The sequence below is a fragment of the Pristis pectinata genome, chromosome 15 (assembly GCF_009764475.1).
Source record: "Pristis pectinata isolate sPriPec2 chromosome 15, sPriPec2.1.pri, whole genome shotgun sequence".
Taxonomy (NCBI): domain Eukaryota; kingdom Metazoa; phylum Chordata; class Chondrichthyes; order Rhinopristiformes; family Pristidae; genus Pristis; species Pristis pectinata.
Genome location: NC_067419.1, coordinates 42,414,494 through 42,435,823, shown reverse-complemented (window position 1 = coordinate 42,435,823; position 21,330 = coordinate 42,414,494). Strand labels below are relative to the sequence as shown.

General features: G+C 39.5%; 1 protein-coding gene across 1 annotated transcript in view; it reads right to left on the bottom strand.

The window, feature by feature from the left end:
- Positions 1-1,592: 1,592 nt before the first annotated feature.
- The window catches only part of ttc41 (tetratricopeptide repeat domain 41), a 33,133-nt gene continuing 13,395 nt past the window's right edge, over positions 1,593-21,330 (bottom strand). The window contains exons 5-14 of the mRNA XM_052030722.1: positions 20,482-20,905; positions 16,085-16,324; positions 13,081-13,270; positions 12,035-12,219; positions 11,049-11,188; positions 9,190-9,373; positions 7,871-8,018; positions 3,916-4,065; positions 2,278-2,459; positions 1,593-1,606 (exon numbers count right to left, since the gene is read on the bottom strand). Of these exons, the coding sequence (XP_051886682.1) occupies positions 1,593-1,606; positions 2,278-2,459; positions 3,916-4,065; positions 7,871-8,018; positions 9,190-9,373; positions 11,049-11,188; positions 12,035-12,219; positions 13,081-13,270; positions 16,085-16,324; positions 20,482-20,905 (1,857 nt within the window). The remainder of the gene's footprint in view (positions 1,607-2,277; positions 2,460-3,915; positions 4,066-7,870; positions 8,019-9,189; positions 9,374-11,048; positions 11,189-12,034; positions 12,220-13,080; positions 13,271-16,084; positions 16,325-20,481; positions 20,906-21,330) is intronic.

Here is a 21,330-nt window from a genome sequence, read left to right as displayed (position 1 = left end):
TAATGGCCTGCAGACTGAGGAAGACTTGGTCTGGATTTTGGCAAATGTAGATGAGTTCCTGTTCATAAGTGGATATCTACTTCCTTCTTGTACCATTAATGAACTTGGCCTTGGAGGCAAATCACGTTTGCAAGTATGTAAATTTGAAGCAGACCTTGAATTGGCCAGAATCTCCTGTTCTAAAATAGCATTATCCTGTCTATCCTGTTCACATGAGACATCAGCCTGTATGTTAGAACAGACATCTGTTTGTGTCTTTTCTATTGTTTTTGCAGGCTTTAAACTGGTCACTATCTGATGACTGGTATGATGCTTGCCAGCTGATGATCTTGAGTTAAGACAGTTCTTCGGTGTTTTATGCTGTTTATAAGTGAAACGAGGACTGGTCAGCCCATTTTCCTTTGTTGGTGGTAAACTTAAGGATTTTCCAGTGGTTGAGGTCACCAGCCTCCTAAAGGATGTAAAATCCTTGTGGATTTGTAACTCTGCAACTTTCAGTAACCTATGAGAAAAAAATATTGGTGAGGTGCAGGAATTTATGTATAGTTAATGACCAACAAAATCCAAAGATTTCATACCTTCGAACTTCCATTGTTAGGTGATGATTTGAACCCAGCATCTTGGTTAGCAGGTCCAATGAGTGACGTAGACATTCTACTGCCTCCTTTTTAACCCTATAACTTGCATCATTTTGCAAAAGTTTACCTATTTGGAGAAGTGATTATATATAAATACTTGTATGCAGTACAGATTCTATCTTTATAAATTATGATCTTATTTGTCTGGCTGCTCCACAGCCACATTTAGAAGTGCGCAAATTTGTTTCATTACCCTATAGCAAGGGATTCATTTATTGTACAGTATGATATATAAAATGTTAATGAGTATGATTGCAGTAAAATAACTCAAAAGAGAATGATGGAAATGCAGAGCAAGTCTATAAAAAAACGACGGTTAAAAGGTTTAGTTGCTGCCTCTTCAATGGTTTATAACCCAAATGCCAGAACAATGTTTTTCTTTGTGGGCTGTTGCCTTTTTGCATAATTTCTGAGTTTTGTTTATAGTTTTTGCAGCTTTATCTATTTAAATTTAAAATGCACATGTGTAAATATTAACGTCCTTGCAAACTGATACCTTAGCCTTTTAATTGATCAAATTTCCTTCCACCACAACAGTTAATCATATTTTCTGTCATTATGTATTTTGTAAATTGCTACATAGATGTTTTCTATACAGTACCTTTGTTCTGTGTCAACTGTCACAGTGTACTTGTGGATGCTGCCCTGTTTAGAGAAGCATTCTCCCAGCAAGGGCTCAATATCAAATTAAACAATTCCAATTTTGTTGTACAGGGTGTCGGTGAGGGCACACCAGGAATACTGTGCACAGTGTTAGTCTCCTTACTTAATTAAGGACATGGTGGCATTGGAAGCAGTCCAAGGGAGGTTCACCAGGCTAATTCCTGAGATGAAAGGACTGTTCTTTCAAGGAAGGCTAAACAGGTTGGGTCTTGTATTCTTTGGTGCTTAGAAGGATGAGGGGTGATCTTATTTAAACATATAGAATCCTAAAGGGGCATAAGAGGGTAATGACTAGTGGAAGAGACCTGAACAAGGGGACATAAGTGGCCAGTCATTTAAACCCCCCGAGGTGCATAGAAATTTCTTCTTGCACACGATGTGAATTTCTGGAATCCTCTGCTGTGGAGAGTTGGGGAGGCTAGCTCATTAGAAGTACTTAGAATGGAGGTAGATTTTTTTTGAAAGATTGGGGAAATGGGGGTTATGGAGAACTGGCACAGAGGAGGAGTAGATCAGCCATGACCCTTATACAATGAGATGGACTCCTCTTCTGTGCCAGTTCCTCAATTCACTGATCTTTCAAACATTTATCTACTTCCGTTTTAAATACTTCTAATGATCAGCACTGCTTGTTTCATTCAATCTCTCCTCATCTCCATCCTATCACGGACCTTCCCTGTTGTTCTACACAGCCCTCCTCCATTTTGCTACAGCTTAAATCTTTTATCACTTCCAACATTTCCCAATTCTGATGAAAGGTCATCGACCTAGAATGCTAATCCTATTTCTTTTTTCACAGATGCTGTCCAACCTGCTGAGTATTTCCAGCATTTTTTGAGATCATTTCAATCTCTCAGCTCTGTAGCCAGTTTGTATATATATCTTTTAAACCAGTTATATTAAAGGCTGTGGGGAATCTGTGAATTTGTGAGTAAAGCATCTTGTAGTACAACTGCAAACTGTCTGATGCAATTACATTTGTACATGAAAAGAAAATGACAGAATAAATATGCAGACTTCATGCCTAGTTTAAAAATTGTAAGGGCTCTGTTAAGATTGATTTGATCTCTAATCTGGAGAGATGTGGCCTGCCGCATATTTTCCTCTTGGGTCTTGATCACTTGTCTGTAAATCCCTTCTGCTTGACTTCTGTCAAATCTATAAATCAAGAAAATACACTAAGTAAAGAGATAGAGTCTTCTCTCACTGTATATCCAAACCATCCAGTAAATACCAACTGTGAGTAATACAATCATAAGTAGTTGTGAAAGACTTTCTCAAAATGTCATGTTTCTTTCCACATACGTGTGTTTAATTTCTGATGGGAGAGACAAGTATTACAGTTACATTTTTTCATGTATTATTTGTCCTACTTGCCCATTTTGAGAAGTTTCTCCACTTTTTATACCCATTTTAGCAAAACCATTTGAAGGCCATATTGGCTCGAGCTAAAAAACCTAAGCCTTTAAAATTCCATGGACCTGGCAGTAGGTGGCTACAATGACTCTGGCAGGGCCTAAATGAACTTCAATAAGAACTATTTTGATCTATTTGAACACCACAGCAGGTTTGAAAGGCCACATGGCCTGTTCTTGTTTATATTTCTTATGCCTTTATCTTTAGCTAAACCTGCAGCAAGGACACATTTAAATTAAGGTGAACCACTATCAAGGAGGTTCAGGCACTGTACTGTGAAGACAATTGTGGTCTTCAAACATAAAATGGACCAAACATCCTATTACAGCATGCCATGAATGTTACCTTGATGCTCCCTCCCACACTGACTATCACAACCTCTCTCTGTTCTAGACACCCAGTACAGATAGAGAGAAGGGATGACAAAGAGACAGCAGCAATGACATGAGGAGTGGTAGGCTCATGTCGGGGCTCAGTGACTATCAGAGAGCAGGGAAAGTGGTGGGCATGGTGAGCTATCTGCAAGGCGTTTGGGCAGGCAGCCTGATCCGCCTGTGATAGGCAGTCACTGGCCCAGTGGGAACTGCTCCTATGACTTCTGAGATCATGTACATCCCCAGCTGGGTATGAGTGAAAGCAAAGCAACCCCACCATCTATTCCATCTACTTACCCCAGCCATTACTAAAGAACTTTCCTGATGCTGGAGAAAAACAACAGCTGCTTCTCAAGAGAAGCCACAAAACAACAAGGTATATAATGTTTTAAAAAGCATAGTGTGTTTATGTAGTTTATGCTGCTTCCCCCTCCCCACTGAAAAAATGTTGCCCACTGATTTTTTTTTAAATTACCACTACTAATAAAAAGTCAGTATTACTTTTCTGCAATCTGAGTTACTATGTCTTCAACTGAGCATCAGTCTTCTGAAATTCATTCTGCAATTTAGATGGGGCCTTACTAGTGCTGTATATTAAAATAGATGCTGGAAATCTGAATTAAAAATGGAAATACTAGAAATACTCAGCAAATCAGGCATCATCAGTGGAGAAAGAATCAGAGTTAATATTTCACGTTGATGACTTTTCATGAAAACTTAGGTCCATATGATAAAGGCCCTTCTATAATACAACATTGAATTTGGCCATGGGAATTTTAACACTTTCTTGGGGAGAGAAGAATGATATAAAAGGCCTCAATTACCTCTCTGATTTCTCAGAACAGGACAATAGATCCCCCAAGTGTTCCAATATCTCACCAACAAGGGGATGTAATTCACCATACCATTTCTGCTTGACATCCAACGCCTCTTGGAAATATTGTTCAGCAGCAGAAAATTTACCTTCATGGATTCTAAGAACACAGAGAAATTATTTTAATCAAAAGTTTTAAAGGATGGTCAATGACTAATACAGTAAGTTCTAAGTAGATTTTAATCCAAAAAGAAAAAAGAAAACAGAATGGTTTATCAATATAATCTAAAAGTGGGTTTACATAATGCCTTTAAACACTGTGGACATTCCAAGCAGATTACAACCGGTAAGAAACTTTAGAACCGGAATTGTTACTGTAATGCAGGAAATGCGGTAACCAATTGTCACAGATCAAGCTCCCATAAACAAAAATGTGAAGATGGTCAGGTAGTCTGTTCTTTGTCGTGATATTGATGAAGGGGTAAGTATTGACCAGGTCAGTGGAGAGAACTCCCCCATTCTTGTCGGAAATAGTGCTCCTGGATCTTTGTTGATTTCAGACGGCAGGTTAAACCTTGATTTCTCATCTCATTTGAAAAGCAGCATTATGAACAGTGCAGTACTTGCCAACACTTGAGTTAAGTGTGGCACTGTTCACGCTTTGGGAATGGAACTCGAAACCATAATCTGTTGACTCAAGAGGTGTTAACGTTACAGTCAAGACCAATGGACTTTCAGCAGCGTAATTGTATGAGAATTTTGTCAGTTTAAGAGAGGGACCTCATCCGCACGCTCAGAAAAAGAAAATTAAAATAATTTACAAGTAGGATAATGGCAATTAAATAAAATGACTAATATTTGTTCAGGTAGATCAGATTAAAAATCAACTATCATGAGGAAAGAGGTTAAATTTGTATTCAGTATCGTATGCAATTTTCTACATAAGTATTATAATTACTCTTATCAATTATATGAATTATGTATGCATTTTAATATTAATGCTAAAATCCATCAAAGTTTGTATGCTGAATGACTATTGAAGATTGTGATGTTATTGCCTGTTCTGTCATGAGTCAGTTCTGAGGCATATTACAGGCAAATGTAGTCCCAGAGCCAGACTAAAAAGGAATTTACTGCCTCATTTGCAATCCATTACTAATAACTGATATGCCATGCCCTGAAAATTACTCACTAATTTGAATTAAGCAATATAAATTATACATCAAAGTGCAACCTTCAGGCTAAAAGTTTGTCACATTATTTGAATAAAGCAAATCGGAATTGAAGCGTAGCTGTTCAATGTATCTGAACAACCCTATTAACTGAATTCTCCACCCAGGTGTTAAGAGTAAAACAAAACAACCCAAGTGAAAAATAGTACCACAGTTTTGCACTCAAAATAGCAGCCTTTCAGTTTAATAACTGTCTGCTTATGACAAAATACAAGGTATAACAGAGATCTAAACAGAAAATAGTATAAACATTTAACAAGGCAGCCATTCTCAGTGACAGGTCTGTAATCTTTAAGCAAGTACAGAGACTAGGTAAAAGAGGGAGGACAAAAAAGAACAAAAGGTCTATGTTAGCATATAAATGATGGATTTAAAAGACTAAATGGTTAATAGTATCAAGCAAAAATGGGTGCTCAGTAGTTGGAAACACAGTTTCTCTGCAATTTACTTTGAGTAAAAGGGAGTGTTAATTATCCCCAAAATGTGCTGGAGGAACTCAGCAGGTCAGGCAGCATCTATGGAGGGAAATAAATAGTTGACGTTTCGGGCTGAGACCCTTCATCAGGACTGGAAAGGAAGAGGGCAGAAGCCAGAATAAGAAGCTCCCATGAACAGAAATGTTCCTCAGTCCTGATGAAGGGTTTCGGCCCGAAATGTCGACTGTTTATTTCCCTCCATAGACGCCGCCTGACCTGCTGAGTTCCTTCAGCACTTTTTGTGTATTGCTCCAGATTCCAGCATCTACAGAATTTCTTGTGTTTCTGTTAACTATTCCCACAGGGTTACACAATTTTTAAAAAATCAAGAGTAATATTATGCTTATGTTTCCAAAAATGAAAAATGGTAGCATTCCCAAATCTAGACCCCCCCCCCCCACCATATGCTAAGGAGCATACAGTGCAGAATATGGAAGGTGATATTAAACACAGAGCTCAGTATAGCAGAAAGCCAAGAGAAGTATAGAAAGTGGAATTAAATTCTAAATGACATTTGGAAAGCTAAGAGAGTACATGAGAAAAGCAGATAAAAATCAAGAAAAACATCAAGATGTTTTTTTAATTACATAAAGAGCAGAAAGTTATCTAAGAAAAGAGAAAGTTCTAATATGGAATCTGTTGCAGAGACTGGTGAATACTTTACATCTGACTTTTATGATGCACAAGAAGGAAAGAATGCAGATGTAGTTATGGAGAATGGCATGAGATACTAGATGAATCAACTGTAGAGGAGGAGAAAATGTTAAATGTTTGGCATCTTTATAATTGGATGAATTGCCAGCCCTGGGTGGAATGTTCCCCAGACTGTTAAGAGAGGACCTATCTCATTTTCCAGTGCTCTCTAGCTACTGGCATGGTGACGGAGGACTGGAAGATCATTATTTTAAAAAAACAAGCAAGAGACACACTAAGTAATTACATTAATGGTTTGCAAAGTATTGGCAAGAATTCTCTAAAATAGAGAAAAATAATCTCTAAGAACGACAGATTAATCAAGGGCAGTAGGAATGGATTTGTTAAGGGAAAAATGCGAACAATCATATTTTCTGACAAGAAAACAAAGGGTCAAGAGATAGAGAGTCAAAAGTAGTGAATTTGCATGGTCTATGTATATTTTATCAAGGCTTTTGATAAAGTCTCCTATTGCAAACTGGTCAGAAAAGTAAAGGCGCATGAACACAAGGGAAAGTGACAAGTTGAATCCAAATTTGGCTCAGTGACAATGTGCAAAGACTGATGGCCAGTAGTTATTTTAGAGATTAAAGCCTTTTCATAGTGAGATTTTCCAGAGCTCTGTGGCAAGTGCCTCACTCTTTGTGGTTTATACCAATGATTTAGACAACATGTGAGCCATGATTAAGGGAGTGGCAGCTGATACAAAAGTTGGCCATGTGATGAGAGTGAGGAAGAAAGTTTAGTCTGCAGGAAACTGTCAACAAGCTGGTCAGGAGGTGCAATGCCTTTGGGAGGGCAATCAAAGCAAGAGAAAAAATAATAGAGAAGGATACTGAGAAGTGTAGAGGAACAACCTTGAAGTTTATGTCCACAGATACCTGTAAATAGCAAGACGGGTAAATATAATGGTTAAGAAGGCATTGCGTTATCAATCCATGCATAAAATGAAACAGCAAAACCAGGCTAGCACTACATAAAGCACTTGTCAGTCCACTGCTGGAGTACTCCATACAGTTCTGGTGTTTGGGAGGTCCAAGTACAATTCTCTGGGGCCTTAATTGGTGGTAGAAGCACTTGTTTGGCATTTGTTATTCTTAAAGAGTACTTGGAAGAGCGCTTGGCTGAAAGGTTATAGACTAAGAGCTGGATAGTACATATTTACTGGCATGGACTCAATGACCGATTGACTTTCTTCAGTGGTGTAATTTTGTTTTATCATTCTGTGACGATAGGTACGGATATGCAGGCCAGAACAATTGTAACAGATCTGAGATTTGAATTCACTATGGCTCTCAATTATTAACACAAACGGGGCTGGATTGTTACCATGAATTTGATAACATGCTCTAAGGAAAGAAGCGTATGTTCCTTTAACAAGTTCAGTTACTAGTCCTGGACTACATGGTTAATCCACAAGACCCTCTGAAGAGGTCTAACATATAAATGCAGTCAATAAATGTGAATAATCAGTGTTTGGTTCCCCATAAGCACATTGATGAGTTGCAGGAACGTAGCCTTTGATGAGAAAAGACAGGCTAAAATAACCAATATACAAACGCACTTCTGGAAACCTTCAAGAATTTTTAAATTTGCTTCTCCACATGGATTATGGATTTTTTTGGTCGCTCTCTTGGTCTTCTGTAGAATGTCATCAACTCTGGGTGAGCCTTCGTGCATCTTTAAATTAGCCAGTTTACACAACAACTGCACTGCAAGAGAAATGAATAATGAGTTTGCTCTGTTCAGATACCAATGCAATTTTTTTTTTAAATGCAACATTTTGGTGAGTATTTATTGTTACAGCTTAAGGGAACTGATTATTTCATTATGTGTAAACTAAGAGGCCAAACTGAGCTGACTGACAGGCCTCAATGCTTCATTGGTGGATTCACCAATCAGCCCAGTGGCAGACCAGTGGTGTGTCTGAAGAGGGAGTCGGGATGCATTTTGTATCTAGCCTCTGTTTTATGCCATTCATTTCAATGAGGTCACGGAGTGGAAAAGGTTAAGTGGTAAATGTTGCATTGTCTTATCTTAACTGTAATTTAATCTTTTCTAACATTTTTGTTAGCAATTAAACATTTTTTTTATTTTGTAAATCTATTTAAATAGATAAAAATAGTTGAAAAGCTTTTGACAGCTGCGAGTTAGCATAGGCCAATGGATTGGGCCTCAAGATAAAGTACCCGAGGCCCAGTCACCATTCAGAGCTCATTCTGACTTCTTGGGCACCTCTGGATGCAGAGTATCAGTTTGTTTGGTCCTCTGCATGGAGAAAGTAAGTCTAGGTGGACAGGCACTGCAGGCAAAGAGTTCAGGGAGAGGTCATGTCTAGGATGACATGGACCAATGTAATTACATAGCTTACAAACTGAGTGGTTTTGCTTAATTATGGCTTGTAAGAGTTTCATAAGCTTTCCATTAATATCCTAGTAAAGTTGGACAGAAATTGAATCAATCTCCTTTCACACGCCTCAAGATGTCCTCTAGTGGGTACAACACCAAAGATCACTGATAATAATCAAATCCCCAATCAAATTCCCCAATCAAATAAAAATTAAACTAAAAAGAAATTTTACATTTATTGTGGAGCATTGATGGCAAGTGATCTTTGTGGTTTATAGCCTAGGTTTGCAAACAGGGGAGTGGGCCCCCTAGATGTGGCATAGTAGAAGCTGGGGATGTAATTTTATAAACTCATGGTTTTTATTAAATTTTCAGAATTAAAGTGCAGATTGTGGGGAAGAAGTTTCCCCAGGAAAAAACAATTTGAGAACAAGAACCTGCCACACATATCACACTCTTCACATTACACTCCAACTCCTCCAACATGTTACAAAATACACTTTCCTAAATGACGTATAATAATTTTTTCATTACCTGTGCAACTTATAGTGTCTGGAAGACATTTCCTGATGTCTTTTGATGCATAATCAATACTGTGCAAAGCCTTTTGGAAATGCTTTTCTGCGTCCTGTAACTTTGCAGCATTGAGGTAGACTTCTCCAATGCTGTAGTGCACTTTAAAATAAATCTCTGTTTCCATCAGGTTCAAAGGACATGACTGCAATTAATCAAAACCTGCTTCAGAATTCAGTAGCAATTGGATTTTTCGAAGAATCTCAAGTGATAGGATGATATGAAATACTTCTTTTGAAAACATTCAATTTCATTTCCTATCAACAAGAATGGCAAATTATATTTCTGTGGCATTCCCTGTTTCCATCCTTTTCCAAGACCCACAATCCTTATTTACCATCCTCATACTTATTTACTTCAGTGTTTTGCCATTCTCTGGTCTCCCACACTCCAGGTTTCAAATAACTTTTGCTGTTTTCTCTTCTCCTCATATTTTATCCTGAAGTGCTCCACCTCCCCCTAATACATATCCGCACTTTTTACATCAAGTTTAAAGCAGTTACCCTTGTGTTTGAATTCGTCTGTAGGCCTGGCCCATCCACAACTTGCTCCATTCCTATAAGCTCCCCCTATTCCCGCTATACTCCTGATTTCTTTAAACTTAGCCTATTACCTGTCCTCCACCACAATGAAAGTCACATGTCAAGGCCCCAATGTTCTTTAAAAATAATTTAGAACATAGAACAGTCAGCACAATACAGGCCCTTCGGCCCACAATGTTGTGCCAACCTTTAATCCTCGCCTAAGACTATCTAACCCCTTCCTCCCACATATCCCTCTATTTTAAATTCCTCCATATGCCTATCTAGTAATCTCTTGAATTTGACCAATGTACCTTCCTCCACCACCGCCCCAGGCAGCGCATTTCATGCCCCAACCACTCTCTGGGTAAAAAACCTTCCTCTGATATCTCCCTTGAACTTCCCACCCATTACTTTAAAGCCATGCCCTCTTGCATTGAGCATTGGTGCCCTGGGAAAGAGGTGCTGGCTGTCCACTCTATCTATTCCTCTTAATATTTGGTACACCTCTATCATGTCTCCTCTCATCATCCTTCCTTCCAAAGAGTAAAGCCCTAGCTCCCTTAGTCTCCCCTCATAATGCATACTCTCTAGACCAGGCAGCATCCTGGTAAATCTCCTCTGCACCCTTTCCAACTCTTCCACATCCGTCCTATAATGAGGCGACCAGAACTGGACACAGTACTCCAAGTGTGGTCTAACCACAGTTTTATAGAGCTGCATCATTACCTCGCGGCTCTTAAACGCGATCCCTCGATTTATGAAAGCTAACACCCCATAAGCTTTCTTAACTACCCTATCCACCTGTGAGGCAACTTTCAGGGATCTGTGGATATTGACCCACAGGTCCCTCTGGTCCTGCACACTACCAAGAATCCTGCCATTAACTTTGTACTCTGCCTTGGAGTTTGTCCTTCCAAAATGTACCACCTCACACTTCTCTGGATTGAACTCCATCTGCCGCTTCTCAGCCCAGCTCTGCATCCTATCAATGTCCCTCTGCAATCTTCGACAATCCTCTACACTATTCTTCAGAGAAATTGTATTGGGTACTGCATTTAAACATTGCACCATGTAAGAATATTTCTAGGCTATTATCTCAATGTCTGAAGTTTAAAACATGTCTGTTTTGATGTCAGTTTTCATAATTTTATGTCTGCTGTCACTTAGTATTATTGCAGGGTAACTTATTACTTTAATAAAACACTTTTACGGTAAAATATTTCTATAGAAAGATCCTTATTATTCTGAATATTATCCATGTATTTAACTACAATTACCCTAAAAGTTTAATTTTACCATTGGTAGCAAAGAAAGGGCAATCAGGAGCAATTCCTCTGCCGTTGTGGACTTGTCAAGATCTTTTAGAAACTCAGCAGTAAAGCATATCAAGGCAGCTTGAGTGCAGTTGTTGTACCTCACCATTTTGCTGTCACTATCTGCAACGACAAACATTATTGTTTTGAAGAATGGTGTATGATTTCCTTTGAGAAATTAGGGTCTCCAGTATTGTAATAAAAACTAAAATGTTGGAAACAGTCTGCATGTCAGGCAGTGTTTGTGAAAAGAAAAAGACACAACGTTTCAGGTTGAAGACCCTTCCTAACCTGACGCATCTTCAACCTGAAATGTTAATGCTGTTTTTGTTTCCGTAGATGCTCCCTGTCCTGCTATGTGTTTCCATCATTTTCTGTTCTTATTATATATTTCAAGCATCCGCAGTTCTTGATTTTCAGTTACTTATTTTCACTTTCCCTAGTATTGTAAGTTAGTTGCCACGTATTTAAATGAATGTAAAAAGCTTGCTTTCAAATAGTACAGTTCAGGATCTCAGGACATTCCAGCCTGAAATAAGAAAAGTGCAAGGGAGTGAGGGTGGTCAAATATGGGGGAAGGGTCATAATCCCAGCTCTTAACATTCCTTCTCCTCCATTCCCAGCGACCCAAGTCATGCACCCAGCTTTGGGCTGGGATGTGCGTGTGGTGATGGCAGGTGGGGTGAGAGGATCCAGATTCCCTTATACACGCAGGTGCCGTGTAAGTGTTAATGAGTTGCACAGCCTTGGACGTCACTGTGTAGGTCTGGGCTCTTTTGTAAATTACTGTATCCAAACTTTCATTAAAACCAATAATTAAGGAATCTGTTTTGAAGGTAATATAACAGGGCCATCTGCTGGTAACATGTAGATTATTTCCTTTAACTGCAGCATTAAAGTTAATGAAATGAGAGTTAACAGTTTCAATTTTTACATTAAGTAATTGAGAAGAATATCCTTTCATTGTACCTATGAATGCCGTTGTACATTTCTTTCTTGCTGACAGGTTGGATGTGGCCACCAACTGATTCACCATGTTGTGATAGGTAACTGCAGGATCAAACCCTGCCTCTGATAACACATCCCAATAACAGACAAGGTCCAGCTTCGACTGATATGAATGCTTTGCATTTTGGCAAACTACATGCATGATTCTAAAGAAAAAGGAAATAAATAGTAGCTTTTATTTTCAACGTGATCTTTTGATTTTCCTTTAGTGCCACTGACGACAAATTTCACATCATATAAGGCAGTGATAATAAACCTGATTCTGATATTAACCACCCAACATAAATAAACTTGCTGGATATACTAGAGTCAATCAAGGGTCAAGGGTCAAGGAACTGAAAAGGCTAAATGTTAGTCAAAAAATAGAACTAGAGAAGTTGGTGAATTTGAAAGTTGATAAATCCCAAGGGCCTGATGATCTACATCTTAAAATTTTGAAAGAAGAGATTTTAGAGAAATTGGATGCATCGGTTATTGTGTTCCAAAGTTCTATATATATTGCAATTGTTCCTGTGGAGTGGAGGATGTGACCCCACTAGTACTACCTCAATGCACTGTGTAATGAATTGACCTGTACGAACGGTATGCATGACAAGTTTTTCATTGTACCTCAGTACAAGTAACAATAATAAACCAATACCAATATTTAAAAGAGTAAATAGACTAATTTACAGCAAGAATAATTTGTAAATATTTTCAGCTCTTCTTGATTTTCTATGGAGAAGCAGGGACTCACGAACAGCATTCTCTGGATATCAACACACTTGCAAACTCCAGACAGGGCTATCAAATTTCTTCCATTAACACTGAATACCGATACCCTCACCAGGATGTTGGAGAAATTGAGTTCTAGTAAAAGTCATGTGCATTATGCAATATAAAGTTGTAGCACTTAATCGAATTTTGTTCTATGGTGTAAAGCCCTTTAATAAGAAGGTGGTACCTGGCTAAAAGTTGTTAATGCAATTATTAAACAGTATCTCAAACAAGAGAAGATTTTAACTCACATGGGATTAACAACAATGGCACATAAATCAGAAAGGTTTCCACTCATTTTCAGGTGCCAAGGTAACTCCTGGTAAATTTTCAGGGTGTAAGTCTGCTGTGATAAGTACTCTTGAAATAGATGGTGAATTCTACTCCTTTTGTGGTTAAGTGGACTTTTTAAACTGGATTCTTTGACTGGAGCAATAGCACCTGCAATTTAAAATAACAAATGTTAAACTAAGCAGAGAAATAGGGAAACAAAACACAACAGAATACATTCTCGGAGCATTGAAATGTTTTCTTTAAGTTAGATTTTGTGGTCATTTTCAACTTTGCAATTTTGGTGCTGTGTAAGCCATGGTCTGGAAATGGTTTAGCTCAGCATTTGAAAATTATTTACTTCTGGAATCATAACCCTTGATCCATGGAGGTCATAAAGATTTGCAAATTTCTGAAGTGAAATTTGGACTGAGTTGCACCATTCTGAAAATTCAACCATGTCCATCTTTGCACCTAATGCAATTTCCACATCTATCATGCACGGAATGACATTGTCATTTGTATTACCTAGAAAATTAAATCACATAGTTCTGCCATTTGGCACGCATTGCCTCTGCAGCTGCACAATTTAATGTGGAGCAAGTCGCAGCCCAGCACTGGGACCCCAACCCAAATGGGTCTCATTTAACTTTTGTGATTTACCTGTTCTCTCTGGACCTCATAACTCCCCTCCAGAATTCCCAATGATTCCCCAGCTCTCCTCCCACACGAATCCCTTGACCACTCCAATCCCAATCTCAAAAATCAGGCTCCATTTCCAGCCACTAGGATCATGGATACCTAGAGAAGATGATGAGTTGGCCTTACATGTTCTGGCTCTCAGCCTTCAGCTTGTCGCTTTCAACAAATCAAGTTCTAATTCAGATACTTTTTGAATATGATGCATGTTACTATCTCAAATACCCTTCTAGGTGGTGGATTGCAGGTAGTCTTTGGGAGATTTTATTTCTCAATTCCCTCCAATCTTTCTACTTCTAACCTCAAATCTATGGCAGCCAATTAACAGCCTCTCTGTCAAGAGAAATAAACCCTTCCCATTCAACCTACCTGGACTGCTCATAATTTTATATACCTCAAATAAATCTCCCCAGCTTTTCTGCTCTAATGAAAAGAGCACATCAGCCTCGTCAGTTATTTGTCGTAAAAAAAACCTTCTCCATCCATGGCAACATTTGTGTAAACTCTGTCTGCATCCTCTCTAATACTGACAATCCTTCAGATAACATGGTGTTAGGATTGTAAGCAATTACAGAGCCTATCTAGTTTTAACCATTTTATTATGAACTCTCTGCTCTTAAATGTTATGCCTTGAACAATAAATGAAAATACCTGGTGTAATACCTTCAGGAATTTGTGGATAGGTACTTCCAGATCCTTTTATTTCTCCACACTGATCAGTACTACCACTTATTCTGTATTCTCTATATTCTGTATTATGTATTCTCTTTTGCCTTGTTTGCCACCTCAGAATCATTACACTGGAGCTCACAATCTTGGCAGACACTTCTGTGCAAATGTGTCAGTTTCACATGTCACTACATTGAGTTCTTGTCTGCCCTTTCAAGTGGTTGTAAAAGATCCTTTTGTACAGTTTCAAAGAAGAGCAGAAATCCTGATGATCTTTGAATAATGCCATGAGACTTTGTACAACCACCTGGTCAGGTAGACAAAGACTCAGTTTAGCATCCAATCCAAAATATGTCTTTATGTCTTAAAGCTTACCAGCACCTCTACTTCCTCAGGAGGCTAAAGAAATTTGGCATGTTCCCTTTGACACTCACCAACTTTTATCGATGCACCATAGAAAGCATCCTACCTGGATGCATCATCAACTGCTCTGCAACTGCTCTGCCCAGGACCACAAAAAACTGCAGAGAGTTGTGGACACAGCTCAGCACATCACGGACACCAGCCTCCCCTCTATGGACTATGTCTATACTTCTCGCTGCCTCTGTAAAGCAGCCAACATAATCAAAGACCCCACCCACACCAGACATTCTCTCTTCTCCCCTCTCCCATTGGGCAGAAGATACAAAAGCCTGAAAGCACATACCACCAGGCTCAAGGACAGCTTCTATCCCACTGTTATTGAACAGTTTGCTAGTATGATAAGGTGGACTCTTGACCTCACAATCTACCTCATTATGAGCTTACACCTTATTGTCTACCTGCACTGCACTTTCTCTGCAACTGTAACACTTTATTCTGCATTCTGTATTCTTTTACCTTGTACTACCTCGATGCACAATGCAATGAATTGATCTGTATGAACAGTATGCAAGACAAGTTTTTCACTGTACCACAGTACAAGTAACAATATGGATGCAGATACTGTAGACTATAACCAAAGTAGTATTCTTCATGTTGCTTCAGATATTGCAGATGTGTTCTAAAACCCCCTTTGATTGGGTTATTACGCCATGTAGCAGTATAAACCTGTTCATTACATCTGGAATGGAAAATCCTTGCACAATTCTCTAATTCCATTTTGCATTACAGTTTCTTGCAGTTGCAAATTCCCGCATAATTTTCTACAAAATTGGTCACCACTTCAATAATGCAATAACAAAAATCAGTACCATTGTTGACTTGTAATTAAGGTACTTTAACTGTTCATTGCAGATAATGCAAATGAAATGTGGATCTAAGGTTTTACTGTTCCTCTTCAATTTCTTTTTAAATTAAATTTTTCTTTTAAATTTTATTTACAGCGTGGTTACAGGCACTTCCGGCCCAACGAGTCCGCACCGCCCATTTTAAACCCAAATTAACCTACCTGTATGTCTTTGCAATGTGGGAGGAAACTGGAGCACCCGGAGGAAACGCACGCAGACACGGGAGAACGTACAAACTCCTTACAGACGGTGACGGGAATCAAACCCTGATCGCTGGTGCTGTAATGGCGTCGCGCTAACCGCTACACTACCGTGCCTCCCAACACATTTTAACACATACATATTTTACCTAGCAGGAAATATCCTACAGCATCCTGTATAGAGTGGTGAGTGAAGTTCAACAATCCATCTGGCCTTTCTTGTATCCATTCTATGGATGCAGCACGGAAGAGATTCCAGTCATAGCTGCTGACCTTGTTTTCCCCATTATAACCTAGATATTTAAGAAGTTGGTGGATGTCCTCTTCAGTTAATCCACAACGTGATATACTAAGGAGACACAGGATATCAACTACCCATCCATTAATTCCTGAAATAAATGCAAAAATAAAGAAATAACAGTCATTTTAAATGTCAGTAGAAATTACAACAGGTGCAGTTCATGTACATTATTTTAAGTTCTCTAATTATTAATTTAAATTTTCTTTAAAGAAGAGGATAAACTTTATGATACCCATGCGCCAGTGGTCCAGTGATTTAGCAATATGAACAGGCTAATCAGTTCCTCGAATCTATTTTGACTTTCAATTAGATCATGGCTGATCTGCCTTTATCTTGCCTTGGTTCCATAACCCTTAATTCTAACAAAACTCCATCAACTTCACTTGCTAAATTTTGAATTTTCTCCACCACCAACCTCACCAGCTCTTTGTGGAGTGGAAGCTGCAGATTTCCATCATCCTTTGAGTGAAGAAATGCTGTCAGTCATTGGAGTTGCCCTAGATCTAATTTTACAAACTTCCTTTGATATGAAATCCCCACCAAGGGAAATAGATTTTCTCCATTGACCCTATCAAACTACTTTAGTCATCTTACCCCTTCAACTTGATCACCCTGAATCTATGTGAAGGGGAATATAAGGCACGGTAGCATAGTGGTTAGCATAATGCTTTACAGCGCCAGCGACCCGGGTTCAAATCCAGTCACTGTCTGTAAGGAGTTTGTATGTTCTCCCCGTGTCTGTGCGGGTTTCCTCCGGGTGCTCCGGTTTCCTCCCACATTCCAAAGACGTACAGGTTAGGAAGTTATGGGCATGCTGTGTTGGCACCGGAAGCATGGCGACACTTGTGGGCTGGCCCCCAAAAATCACTACGCAAAAGGTGTATTTCACTGTGTGTTTCGATGTACATGTGACTAATAAAGATCTTATCTTATCTTATCAGTATTATTGCAGTGAAATTGCATCCCTCTCAGCTTCCTCCCGAGATCCTCGCCAATACAGATGCCGGTCCCCAGCCAATTTGATTCACTGCACACAATATCAAGAAATGGCTGAGATTACTGGGTACAGCAAAATCAACAGGACTCGACAACATCCTAGCTGGCAGTAAATACCTGCACTCCAGAACTAGTTGTACCTCCAGCTAAACTGTTCCAGAACAACACTGGATCTGTCCAATAACGTGGAAAATTGTCCAGGTATGTCTTGTTCAAAGAAAGCTGAACAAATCCAATCTGGCAAATTATCACCCAATCACCATCCTAACCATTTATTCCCTACATCATTGGCATGCAGTCTGTGCCATCTACAAAATGCACTACAGTTAATCGCCCAGGTTACTCTGACAACACCTACAAACAGGCAGCACAGTAGTGTAGTGGTTAGCATAACGCTTTACAGTGCCAGTGACCCGGGTTCAATTCCGGCCACTGTCTGTAAGGAGTTTGTATGTTCTCCCTGTGTCTGCGTGGGTTTCCTCCCACATTCCAAAGACGTACGGGTTAGGAAGTTGTGGGCATGCTATGTTGGCACTGGAAGCGTGGTGACACTTGCGGGCTGCCCCCAGAACACTCTATGCAAAGGATGCATTTCACTGTGTGTTTCGATGTACATGTGACTAATAAAAAAGAGAAAAAGAGAAACTCCCAACCTCTATCACCAAGAAGGATAAGAGTGAACACTGTGGTGGGCAAGCTGTTGGAAAGGATTCTTAGAGGTAGGATCTATGGGCATTTAGAGAATCATGGTCTGATCAGGGACAGCCAACATGGCTTTGTGAAGGGCAGATCATGACATGATAGAGGTGTACAAAATATTAAGAGGAATAGATAGAGTAGACAGCCAGTGCCTCTTTCCCAGGGCACCAATGCTCAATACAAGAGGGCATGGCTTTAAAGTAATGGGTGGGAAGTTCAATGGAGATATCAGAGGAAGGTTTTTTACCCAGAGAGTGGTTGGGGCATGGAATGCGCTGCCTGGGGCGGTGGTGGAGGCAGGTACATTGATCAAATTCAAGAGATTACTAGATAAGCATATGGAGGAATTTAAAATAGAGGGATATGTGGGAGGAAGGGGTTAGATAGTCTTAGGCGAGGTTTAAAGGTCGGCACAACATTGTGGGCCGAAGGGCCTGTATATTGTGCTGTACTGTTCTATGATTCTATAGGGACATGGGAACACCTCTACCTGCAGGTTCTCCTCCAAGTCGCACACCATTCTGATTAGGAAATATACTACTGAACCTTCATCATTGTTGGGTCTAAATCCTGGAACTGCCCACCCAATAGCACTGTGGGAATAGCTTCACCAGAAGTATTGAAGCAGTTCAAGGAAATGGCCCACCACCACCTTCTCAAAGGCAATTAGGGATGAGCAATAAATGCTGGCCTTGCCAGCAATGCCCAGAGAATGAAAGAAGATAAATTGGTAAAGGTCTACAAAAGTGTAACATTTTCAAAGAAATGTTATTATTTGACAATAGAGGTAAATCGGCTACAAGCTAATCTTTGGTGTTGAGCACAAAATATTGAGAGGGACTAAGGTGTCCCGAATAACTGCAAGTGTACAGATGGTCCACACATGCTATACTTCAGCCTAGCATCTACTATGTTGTACAGAAAGAGACACAAATGAGGGCTCAGTAAGAAATCCTTTACTCTCTGGTAGTCAGAGATCACCGTTGGAGGAATCTTGAATTTCAGGCACTAAACTGCTCCACTGCCTTCTAATATGGTAGAGTGGAAGTGCATGCTGACTACAAGTGCACCAACCACAACAGCAAAGATTTAAAAACTAGTGTACAGTACCCAGATGTGAAGTAGGGATTATGCTCTCTACACATGCAGATAGAAGTCCTAATGCATGAATGAGCTCCCATGTTGCAAGATTAGTTTGACCTGAGAAACCCCTTGAGGTTTCTCACTAAATAATCCAGGAGTTATTAATATTCTCCAAAAACACACAAAAAATCTCCAGTCTGATGCTGGCTTCATGGATGTCATAAGAACATGAGAAAGGAGAGCAGGAGTAGGCCAATCGTTATTCCATAAGACCATAGGTGATCCAGTCACAGAGTCATACAGCATGGAAACAGGCCCTTTGGCTCTTGGCTCAATACCACTTCCCCTCTCTCTCCCAACACCTACTGACTCCCTTGTAATTTAAATGTCTGTCAACCTCCATTCTGAATATATTCAATGACTCGGCCTCCTCAACTCTTTTGGGTAAAGAATTCCAGAGATTCACAACTCTGTGGATCATTGCATCTTTGTCTGCCCTGTCAAGCTGTTGTAAAAGATCCTTCTGTAAAGTATCAAAGAAGACCAGGAAGTCCTGATGCTCTTTGAATAGTGCTATAACCACCATATATTCACATGGTTCCATCAACAAGGGTTCAGTTTAGCAATTTAGAAATTCATTCCCCGATTACATTTGGATGAATTAGCAACTGGTCTGGTGAGTTCAGGTGTGCAGGTTATTAGCATTGCAAACAAAACACTATAACACCTAACCACTCCCTAACATCACATGGAGAGAACCAAATAGTTGTACTTTGACAACCAGCAGAAATGGGAGTAGTTGAGTAGAATAATCTGGTGCAGTTTTCTCCATGTAATTGTATGGTGGTTTCTGCTATTGTTGAGGATGAGGATATGCGTGGACAGCTTTCCCAGTTATCTTTCCGATGCCCACCACCATTGTCCACTAGGTATAGTGGATTCTAGAGTTTCACACAGAAGTATTGCAAAAGGGCTACTTTATACCATCTACAGCCTGCTGCCTTCTCTTTTTTAGCTTGTAGATACTCCTGTATTTGCCTGGTGGTACTCCTGGCTTGGATTTCTCCACTTCCCATTGAATCAGGGTTGGTCCCTTGGCTTGCTGGAGGTGCTCATAGGGAAGACTTGGGAAAACTTCGGTGCTATTTCAAGTCTGTTCAATAATATGACCAACAGTTACTAAAAGCCACTAGAGAAACCCTACTGCTGTTCCTGCTCAGAACTGAAGCTGGCCTACCTAGGGTAAACCAGAAAAGAAAATAGATTGAAGGAATATATTTACTGCAAAATAAAATGGTACATTACAGTTTCATTGTGTAAACAGTGAACATCGTGCAGTTTTCTCCCCCAATGGGGTTTATTTGTTTTGCGGCTTTTTCTTGTTGTACAGAATATATAAGAATACAAAATACAGAATCTAACCTGAGCTGGAGGAATTCGGAAAATTGGAAGGAGAGATGTCTTTACCTCTGTTATCTGTTTCCGTATCAGTAATCCAACTGTAGTCTTCAATCCATCGCCTTAGGACAGCAGTCCACAGCTCCTGAATCGTCTGACACTCAAGATATTTCTCCAGACATTCAGTCTCATTTCTGAATGGTCCACATACTCGGAGTTCATTAGCCAAAATAACCAAGACTAGTGGAAAGGAACTCAGTTTTCTACTCATAATATTTTGGATTTGGCTCTTATTTACTTCCGTGTGGGGCCTAGCCAGGTGCTTCTGGAAGATATGGGTTTGTGCCGTACAGTCAGGTCTACTGGAAATATGCACCACCTTTACAGCGTGATGCTTTGACAGTGATACATAGGACGTGTTGGAAGAGACAGTGGTTACAATAAGTCTACACTGAGCTGGGAGAAGTTGTGGAAGCCATGAAAATTCCTTTACCTGTAGAGACAACAGCAACATAAATTACTGAATCTTGCACTAGTGCCGTTGTGATTATTTTGCACACATGTATAATTTATATTAAAGTTTATGTTAACTTGTGCTTGTTCTTGTCTTGTACTGTGCTGCTGCTGCAAAAAACTAGTTTTCATGGCAGTTATACCCTGCCTATAACAACAATGAACTTGATGAACAACAACTTTTTGCAGAATAAGATTTCCCAGTAATCCAATATACATAGCAAACCGCTGTTTTTCTAACTTTTCATAAACCTTTTAGAATTAGATATAATGAACCATCAAAGTGCATGTCGATGAGTCAGGGAGCTATGCCAGTTTTGAGCAGGCATTCAATATTCCAATGCATCAACATCCAAAGCAATGTGTGTATTCCCACACATATTCACACACAGACTGCACTGTCCA